General features: G+C 39.6%; 1 protein-coding gene across 1 annotated transcript in view; it reads right to left on the minus strand.

Moving 5' to 3' along the window:
* Positions 1-1,055: 1,055 nt before the first annotated feature.
* LOC108574872 (DNA ligase 3) overlaps positions 1,056-10,777 on the minus strand; it is a 30,645-nt gene continuing 20,923 nt past the window's right edge. Inside the window, 17 exon segments of the mRNA XM_017937520.1 lie at positions 1,056-1,219; positions 1,622-1,712; positions 2,177-2,268; positions 2,350-2,463; positions 2,541-3,008; positions 3,774-3,920; positions 4,006-4,076; positions 5,749-5,872; positions 7,296-7,373; positions 8,228-8,315; positions 8,389-8,468; positions 8,528-8,659; positions 8,737-8,892; positions 8,975-9,155; positions 9,247-9,324; positions 9,392-9,471; positions 10,753-10,777. The exon segment at positions 10,753-10,777 is cut by the window's right edge and continues 24 nt beyond it. Coding sequence (XP_017793009.1) covers positions 1,073-1,219; positions 1,622-1,712; positions 2,177-2,268; positions 2,350-2,463; positions 2,541-3,008; positions 3,774-3,920; positions 4,006-4,076; positions 5,749-5,872; positions 7,296-7,373; positions 8,228-8,315; positions 8,389-8,468; positions 8,528-8,659; positions 8,737-8,892; positions 8,975-9,155; positions 9,247-9,324; positions 9,392-9,471; positions 10,753-10,777 — 2,152 coding nt within the window. The 3' untranslated portion in view covers positions 1,056-1,072.

The raw sequence follows: 10,777 nt of genomic DNA on the forward strand, positions 1-10,777 counted from the left end.
ATCGTCCAGCTAGCCCGAGGACCGCCATCGTGCTTCCTTCCTCTCCTTCCTTTAACTCTCTTTCGCTCTCTGTCTATTCTTTGTCCGGTGCTAGCTTTTAAACTTAATCAAGTCTAGCTCGATCAACATAAACCTGGCTCTTGCTGCGAACTTTGCGTCCGTTACATGTTCCTTGGAGGCCTTTGATTACGAGTGGAATTTCTAACTATGCCAAGTTTTCCTTCTGTCAAAATTTCAATACTAACGGTCGAAATGGAACACGATCAGCGGATGTAAATTAGCACGGAGCCACTTTCCGCAATACATTGTACTCGATATTAAGGAAGAATCTTCGTAGATGCGTTTTCACGACTAACCGTGGACCAGGAGCCACCTCGCATTTTTGTTCTTGGTAATAAATTCATTTAACGGTTATTCGACAATGGTGTAAAACATTCTTCCCTGTACATCGGAATTTACGTACTCGAACACGTGGTGGCTGTAGTCAGTGAAGAGCATTCAATAAAGAATTTGTTTCTGTGGTACGCAATCGCTTAGCTGGTTAAACAGAGAGTAATAAAACGAGCCACGTTCGCTGTTAATAATCCTTTTATTCCGAATATACTACATGTAGAAATCATGATTACAATTTCATCAAAATGTACAATTTCCTTCGAGTGTTTGAAATGTCTGGTGCTTGATGAACGGAATGCGTTCGAATCGATTAAATTACGGTATCCACGAGATCACCTGTCAATACAAAGGAGAAATAATATCTGTGTATAGAAAGATACGAAAGGTAAGTCGACGCGAACGATTCGTTCACTGTGATATTTTTAGTAGGAATAAGAACACTAGTCCTGGAACATTACTTTAACGTTCATTCGCCCGACGATTACGCAATGGAATGACGGAAGTTTCCTTCGTTCGTAATTAAAATCGCTTCTAGGGCATCACAGTTGGAAACATGTATAACGGACGACTATGAAACAGATACTCAAGAGCAATACACATAGAAAACAGAATAATCATCCGACATGCAAGCTAAAGATCATCAGTTATTACTCATGGTGCGTAAAATCTGACCGAAATGTCATCGATGAGGACACGGACAGGAACAGTAATCCCCTGTTAATTCCACCGCGTGTACCTCCACCTGCTGAATTTCAGAATTAGAAGCGGAAGCCTCTAGCCAAGAAAGGCTCACGTGCCTCGCAGTCTTCGGTATGTCATCGAAGAGCTGCAAAACCGTAAAGATCGAGCTTGAGAGAAGGTAAGAATGCGAGGAGTAACGTCCGTGTTTGCAAGCGGATCTGAAGGGAATCGTATTTGATAGGCGATGGAAGATTATCGAGTAATTGGCGCCTACGATTAACGGAGCTGACAACTTCCAGAAGCCGGAAGCCGCTTAATGCAGCCGAGGCTGGCACGCGGTAATGGTGCCGGTGTTAACCAACTTTAATTCCGTTACCGCGTCCCCGCTCGTTCGATCGACTTATAAACGAGTCCATTAGCGGTACAATCAAAAACGCACATTACTCCACCGCGCAGAAATATTTCTTGAAATAACACGCAAATTATTCCAACTAGTTTGGACGAATTGCCTACAGCGTAACGTATAACGAAAGGTCAGTATACGTACGTGAAGTTCGGAGGAAGGGAGCTCCTTGGAAGGGTGAACTACGTACATGGCCAGAGATCTCTCTTGGTTCTTCAACGCCTTGCCTCCCAGGCTAGTGGTCGATTTTATTAAGAAAAGTCAGCGTATACTTTGAGAATAGCGTCTAACGAGGAGTATGACAATTGGTGACCCGTTTTCGCGCGTGACTCTAGATGATAATCGACCTGGTCGCGTGGCCACTTGCTTGCTTAACGAGTCATAGTCGTCGTCATCGTCGTCGTCTTTAAATCCGCCTCGAGGGAGTATGGACCGCGCTTAAACACGAAAGAAAAGCTCGTGCTCCATTTTCCTCCACCTCCCCGGGGTGTTACGTACAGAGGTTTACCTTCCATGGAACGCAACCCATTTCACCCCAAATTACATATCCGCCCCGTAGTAATTAAGAAACGTCCCTTAAGTCGTACTGGACCGAGCTGATTGAACACGGCCAATAGACTACAGTTCCAATTTCGCGAGAAGTTTACCTTCTAACGTGGAACCTTAGTGCCGCAAGGCTCCTTCATGATAAAAGGATACGTCTTGAGTAACTGACCAACATGCTTTCGCTTCCTCTTCTTGAAACTCGCTGCTAGAATTACTAGGGCACCCTTTAAAATGCTTTTAGACTTCTGAAAATGAGTTTTTTCCGGTTTGGTTATACCTGAATGTTCGAAGAAACGTTTTTGGTAACGTTTTTCAATAAATTATACCAATTCCTCGTCTGTTAGCCCAGACAACGACTTCGCGCTTGACGGAAGACCTTCTGCTGGTTTTCGATCTTCGATCCAGTTCAACGGAGTTCCAGCCGCAGAGTACTCTATATACTATAAACCAACGCATGGAGCAAATCAGAATGAGATGGAGAAATTTCGGATTGAGAAACATGGATATAAAAACGCACATGTTTATTCACGAAAGCGTAAAACTCTGCACGCTCTTCGTCCTCCTTATCTAGAACATCCTTTCTCTCCGCATTACATATTTCCTTCTTAATTGTTTTATCAGAATTTGATTCCACATAATCCGCGATACTTTCTATTTTTCTTGAACGAGACTTGTTCGATGAAAGAGTCTTGGATACTTTTAAATCGCTGGACCTCTTCAACTGACACCTCGGAGATTTAACTACTTTTTTATCACCCACTTCTTTCACCTGCTCGGTAGAGTTCGAAGGTAAAAGAAGACTAAGATCTATTGATTTGAAGCTCTGCTCGAATAGATGTCGCAATTCGTTCAAGGTGTTTGCAAACATTACATCTTTATCGTGACGAATACGAGTTACCCTTGGAAATCTAATGCTGATACCGTCAGCCGTATGAATGCCGTGATTCGTGAATTCTGCTCCCGTTATTTCCCACACTGGCTGTTTCTGAAATTTCCAAACATAAAAAGACCGCCGTTACGTCTCCTTTCACCTGCGACTAGAAATACAGTGGAAATACCTTGATAACTCGAGACCTCAAGGGAAGGGAAAAATCTTCGAGTTATAGAGGTTTCAACTTATCGAGTTTTCGAGTAAGAGATGTCATTAGTGTAGGAACCGAGGAAAAAATTGAGGAATCCAATGGGAATCGAACACCTGCGACCTCCAGCTGGCAAGCCGAGACTTTGCGCACTACGCCAATAATGCCCTCCTCTATTTTTCCTCGTTGGTTGCCTATTTGGGTATGATCTAGTTTTTACTGTTTCAATTATGTTAATTTATCAGCCAATGTTAATGTTCTCCGCTTGCGTTCAGAATTCATTCTGTTACATATAATCCGGAAAAAAGAATGAGAAACGATAGAACTATGCTTTAACTTATTCCTTCAATCTTTCACAGCACACTGCTTTCGTGATGAAAACGTATGCACTGTTTATCTCTATAAAGAAATAAACAATTGACGATCGTTGAACCGTTGATCCTATTGAATCGATTAACTGGTATGTAGAAATTAACTTCGTCTTGTAGAGGATGGAGTTCTTCTGAATTCGAGTTGTAGAGGTAAAATACATATTAAACATGTGACAAATAATTCGAGTTAACGCAGGTTTTATTTCGAGTTGTAGAGGTTTTTACATCGGAGCGGAAGGGAATAAAGAAAATTTTCGTCCTATAGAGGTTTTCGAATTATCGAGGTTCCACTGTACATACCTTTGGATCCCTCGCTACAAAATCTGGAATCATCGGTTTGTTAACTCGTAACCAGGAGGGCACTTTTGATGGGTCTTTGCCTATCTTCACCATGTCAAGTTCATCCTGAAGCATCGCCAGAGTAACGTCGTCGTGACCTATGTGTACCTGTACAATCAATCCGATCTGTATAATAATCTAATTACTAATATTTCACGCTCAATCTATTCTTGAAAATTACACGACTATTTACTTTCGTTACTGTTACCCAGTTGCCGTGATCTTCGTCGTAACAACCCATCAGGAAGATGGACATCATGCCGCCTGAACAAATAGGATTCATAAAAGCAAAAATTAAGCGTAAACAAATTGTATGAAATAATTAAAAAGAAAAAATCACAACTTGTTAAATGGTAGAGAGACAGATAACACCACAGACGACGGACGGAATAGCCGGAATACACGGTGCGTACAAAAAGTTCGCAGACTGATTTTTGTGAAGACGTATTAGTCACATCATCTATAAAATTACAATGGAACTAAATAAAACAAACTTCTCTGAGTTCCCTATAATATTTGTGGTTTACGATATTCATTTGTTCGTTAGTAATGCGTAGTAAAATATTGTTTGGTTTTTATGCATTGTCACGTTTCTAAGTATGGAGCAACAGGCCCCTATTAAGTTCGTTTTCAAAAGTGAAACATATAAATTGATGCAAAAAGCATACGGGCATGATTGTCTAAGTCGTGCAGCAGTTTTTCTGTGGTTTAGACGTTTCAAGGAAGGTCGTCAGTCCCTTGAAGACGACAAGAGAGAAGGACGTCCCTCGACATCCTGCACCGAGGCGAATGTGGAGTCTGTTCGTTTCCTACTGGCGAATGACCTATGTCTAACAATAAGACTGATAGCTGACGAGTTGAGACGTCATGGATCGACTTTTGAAACGAATTCGATGTGTCCGTCCCGAGCATTACCGATCTAGTAAATGGTTCCACCTTCACGACAATGCACCTGCGCATTCGTCGATCATCGTCATCCAAATTTTGTGGCTGAAAAAAGTGTGACCATTATCACTCATCCGCCATATTCGCCAGATTTGGCACCTGCCGACTTCTTTTTATTCCTCAAGATTAAATTGCCAATGAAAGGGACTTGTTACGAAGATGTGAGGACAATTCAATACGCCGTGACAGTAGAATTAAATGCGATAACTCACGAGGTGTTTCCCAAGGCCTACCAACGACTCTGTGAACGTTCTGTTGAGTGTGTGGCAAGAGGAGGGATGTATATAGAACATTAAATAATAAAATTCCTTTAATCTACAAAACTCGATTTTATATTGTACCAGTCTGAGAACTTTTTGAACGCACCGTGTAGATACCGTGCATCTCCTGGGACTTCTTGTCCGGGGCTTTGCGGTCGAGAAGACCCTTACCATTTCCGTGTCGATACCAACGTTACCGATTCAGTACAGAATAGGATTGCAATATAAGTACTGGTAGGAATTGGAATTAAACGTAACTATGAAATTACAAATAAGAAAGTAATGTAATTGCACAAACGACGTACAGAATAGACCTTGCACTTAATGTATCTTTGTGTCCAACGTTCTGAAATACAGATCGTGTAAAAAATCAAAGCTTTTGTTATGCCCTCTACGATATAAAGCGGCGAGTTTAGGAATTACATACAATCCAACCATCGAAGATGGTGAAATCGACAGATGTAAAAAGTCCTCTTTTATCAAATTTGACAACAGTAGAACATGCGCATGTGATGAATCATCTACTAAGAAACAATTGCGTTACTTTTTTATTTGTAATTTCATAGTTAATTCCAATTCTAACCACTACTAATGTTCCATTTCTATTCTATGCTGAATCGGTAACGTTGGTAACGACAGGAAAATGATGAGGCTATTCTCGGCCCTAAAACCCCGAACAAAAGGTCCCATAAGATGCAAAGTCTATCTTGTACGTCGTTTGTGATACGTACCTTTATTCCCTGTACCATACCATGCGCCAAGCACGACGAGATCTGCACTATCAGCCATCTTGCCACCAAATATGTAGTCCCTTTTTACCTTCAGCCAGTGTCTCTTGCCTGGCTCGTATTTGCTCTGCAAGCAATCGTCCATTTATGAACATTAGCGACTGCTGTTCGAGTTCAAATCAAAAGGATATATGTATTAGCACAGACGACGTACAGTATAGACCTTGCACCCAATGTATTTCTGTGTCCAACGTTCTGAAATACCGAACGTGTAAAAAATCAGTTTTTGTTATGCCCACTACGATATAAAACAGTGAGTTTAGGAATTACATACATACACATTAAAGATGGTAAAACTACAGATGTAAACAATTCATTTTATCAAATTTGCATATAAATATAAACATATATTGGATTGCGTGCGTAGAGAATTGTTCACCATCTTCTGACAGCAGTAGAACACACGCATGTGATGATTCATCTACCAATAAACAATTACGTTACTTTCTTATTTGTAATTTCATAGTTACGTTTAATTCTACTTACAACCACTACTAATGTTATCATCTAATTCTATGCTGAATCGATAACGTTGGTAGCGACACGAAAATAGTAAGGTTCTTCTTTGCCCCAAAATACTAATATCACAGACGACGTACAGGATAGACCTTGCATCTTATGAGACATTTTGTCCCGTATTTTGGGGCCGAGAAGACCCTTACACTTTCGTGTCGCTACCAACGTTACCGATTGGTATAGAATAAGGTTACAACATTAGTAGTGGTTAGAATTGGAATTAAACGTAACTATAAAATTACAAATAAGTAACGTAATTGTTTCTTAGTAGATGATTCATCACATGCGCGTGTTCTACTACTGTCAAAATTTGATAAAAAAGGATTTTTTATATCTGTCGCTTGCATGTAATTCCTAAACTCATCGCTTTATATCGTAGTGGGCATAACAAAAACTGATTTTTTACACGATCAGTATTTCAAAACGTTGGCCACAGAAATACATTAGCTGCCAGGTCTATTCTGTACCTCGTATCCTGTATCTTGTTTGTAATGTAAGGTAAATAGACCAATCATCTTATGGGACTTTTTCTCACACGATCTGAAATACCGACTTCGTCCAAAAAAACTGATTTTGAAGCGCACTCTACACTTAAGTCCAGTCATTTTAAGAACTTCATCACACAAAACGATCGATACTGGTCGTATGTACATTGTTACTGTGTTGCCAATACACCCTTGGATCATAAAACGCAAATGCGTATAACTGAATCCATTCTGATTCATCCTAAGATTCGAAGTTTTGTCTCTTTTATTATTTAAAATAACAAATGCCAAGTATTCTTGAATTCAATTCTTACCACTAATGACGCAGTGATATAATACCAGTCCCAATCGATACAGTAGGATAGTGGTAAGGGGGTTATAGGACCCCGTAGTCGTGTGACAAAAAAAAATACATTAGATGAGTGGTCTACTTTATATCTCGTCTATGATATTAGGATACTTACGATAAAAACAATACGGAATATTTACCTCGACATCCTTCAGGACCAAACCTTCAAGACCCATTTTAAAGACTTTACCGATCATTTGTACCAGATCCTTAGGATCCTGAAATTAATATGCGCTACAGTACACAATAATGTACTTACACGCTTTTAATTGTAAGAAATATACAGTATGTCCGGTTTATTTAAGAACACAGAAGTATCTCGAAAACTACGAATGATACAAAAAATATTTTAAACGAAAATTGTAGAGTATAGAGGGCGACATATTGTCTGGTATTCCTTTGACCTTGTAATGACCTTGAAAATCCTTGTAAAGGAAATGTTCAAGTCTTTGAATGGACACGTACATTTTTGATTATGTATTCTTATAGCTGACATCAAGTCCTTTTCAAAACACTGCATGCTTGTGGTTTTTGCGTAACTTATTACCGATATATTAGCTTCCAAGTTTCACATATCGTCGGGATTAGCGTGACCCGATGTACACCGCGAAGAGGTTGCATGATCGGACAATGTTTTGGAAACATTGGAAAACTGCGACTGTATGTTCCGACAATGCCATACCAATAGCAGCATTATGAAAAACATCTTTATCTGTCCCCGCGGTGTACATCTGGTAACCCTAATGCCGGCGGCACGTACAACTTGAAAGCTGATATCTCGATAATAATTTACGCAAAAGCCACAATTATACAGTGTTTTGAAAACGACTCGATGTCAGCTACAAGAATACATAATCAAAAGTATACGTTTCCATTTAAAAGCTTAAACATGACCTTTACAGGGCTTTTCAAGGTTATTGCAAGGTCAAAAACATACCAGAACAATATGTCGCCCTCTATACTCTACAACTTTCGTCTAAAATATTTTTTTGTATCATTCATGGTTTTCGAGATACTTCTGTGTTCTGAGGCAAATCGGACATACTGTATAAAATATCTTGCGATTATTTACATAGACTTCCTGGATCTCTGAGAGCATTATCCTATTTGGTATCTGAATCATCCTCTCGGTTAGAATCTCTCTCCGCTTTATCATGGGTCTGTACAGAAGGAAAGTTTATTACTACTAAGTGCTTTAAGTAAAGCATAAACGATTAGATTTCGACGACTTACTGATGCAATAAAACTTCCCCGTTGTAATAAATACAATCGAACACGAATAGACAGACGTTGGCATCCTTAAACTCAGCTTTCTGGAAAGGAAAACAGAAAACAGATTTTTGGAAAAATATTTCCCATTAAAAGTTCAAACCTTATGAACGCCTAGACTGCCAAAGGGTAATGGCTGTCCAGTCTTTGTATCTATCATGAGGACCTCTGAGTCTAGTATCAGATCATCGCCATCTGGAAAGGCTTTTGGAATATAATCCTTGAAGAGATTCACCTGTCAACAACATCAGAAAGTATATACGCTTAAAAGTAAAAGGAAACATTAGTAAATGAATGGGACACGATAATTACTTTATGAGGAAGCACTGGCTTTAAAGACCTGCTGAAGTATTGAAATTCGCTTCCTCTTTTGTGCACCTGAACCCGTTCTCCATCGTACTTAACCTCGGATAACATCCCATTCGGGCATTTTTTCATTGCCATCTCGACGGATTTGCATGCCTCTGCCTGTTTAGTTCGAGACACTTGTGTGCTTAATATGTATTGGATAACTTTATTGAATTTTGTACACAGGACTAATAGAGCTTACTAGCATGGGTAAAACAGGCGTCATCAGAGTAAGAGCAATCTTGTCATCGGAAGAATGTCCTACAGATATGGAGGGAGATATTCCAATTTTCGAAGAGCCCTTCAGACATCGGTCGATGACGCTATTCAAATCCCTGGAGGTTTGGAAAGCCTCGTAGGCGTTCTCGTGCACCGCGGCCAGGCTACAAAAGCATATCGAGCAGGCAAACAATAATCTTTAGTTGGCACCTAATCGTCTGACTTAGACCAACTATTTGTACGCAATCGACTCACATATGCTTCGGGCCGGCATTTATCCTCAGATCATGCTTGATCAGCCTGATGATCATTTTTAGATCATCCAAGGTACACCTGAAAACCGAGCAATTCGTTTGCTTTCTTTTTCTCAAACGGAGAATCAGTAAGTTTTCCTTTTTACCTGGAGATGATCGAATGAAAGTGTTGAATCTGCTCGTCTTCTTTGGTCAGAAAGGACAGTCTCTCGAGGAACTGGTCCACCTGAATAAAAAAAAAAAAGGGAGGGAGGAGAATGGAGGTGCTCTGGTGGTGGAATCGATAGAGCGATTTATTTTAGGAAATGCCTATTTGTTTCGCGCAAGAAGCCCTACAGAGATGGAAGCGAGGTGGAATCTGGATGTTTGGACCACGATCCTTTTGGTAATCCGGCTGGGTCCTGGCAACTCCGAAAACCTCAAAAGAATTCCCCTTCCGAACGAAACTCTGTGCAATTTAATCGCGTAGAGATTGGGAAGCCTCAACGAACACGAATAAATTTCGTTTCGCTTCTTTTATCGTCTATCGTCTATTGTTAATGGCAGAGAATCATAGAGGAGAGAAGTGGAAAATGAGAAAAATAAAGGTTGAGGAAAAATTAGAGGGACAAAGAAGGGATCGTGCAAATTGAATTTTAAACGCCTCTCCTTCCTTCTCCTTTCTTCTAACCAACGCGCATCGGGGGGAAAAAAGACAGGCTTGTAGCGTCATTTATTTCAGTAGCAGGATAAATTGTAAAGATAATGCGCGCGGTTTCTTTATCCCCGAGAATTTATATGTTTCATCCAGAGGCTTTGTTCGATTAATCGAGGTATACAGGGTGTCTGTTTCATCTCAATACACCTAAATATTTTTTAAGGAAGTGATGTTAGGAAAAAAATGTTTTAACAAAAGTTGTTTGAAACAAGGGGGAAAATTATGTGGCATAAATATTTTTTTTGTACCGGGTATGGTGGGGAAGATTTTAAAATTAGTTTAATTTTTTTAAATGGAATGCTATATCTTTTTATACATAATATGATAGTGTACGTTAAGACGAGTCCAACGAGGTGCGAATAAAGTCATATTCTTTCATAGACGGTCGTATAATTGCGAAAATCCGGGAACCGGACCACCTCACATTCCTCACTGTCGCGTGTGTCTGTTTTATCAAAGGAAATGACTTTGTTCGCACCTCGTTGGATTCGTCTTAACATAACAAAATATAGCACTCCATTTAAAAAAATTAAACTGACTTTGAAATCTCCCCCACCATACCGAGTACAAAAAAAATATTTATACCACATAATTTTCCCCCTCGTACCAAACAACTTTTGTTAAAACATTTTTTTCCTAACATCACTTCCTTAAAAAATATTTAGGTGTATTGAGATAAAACAGACACCCTGTATATTAACACGAAAATATACTCCATCCTGTCTAGAATTTTAACAAATCCTCCTTCAGCAGTGTAACTACTCCATAGTGGTGAAATTCGGACGAAAATATCGAGAAGTCTTTTGATACCTGTTGAATGGTAAGCTTGCTCTTC

Source organism: Habropoda laboriosa, unplaced genomic scaffold (assembly GCF_001263275.1).
Source record: "Habropoda laboriosa isolate 0110345459 unplaced genomic scaffold, ASM126327v1 scaffold210, whole genome shotgun sequence".
In the NCBI taxonomy this organism is placed as follows: domain Eukaryota; kingdom Metazoa; phylum Arthropoda; class Insecta; order Hymenoptera; family Apidae; genus Habropoda; species Habropoda laboriosa.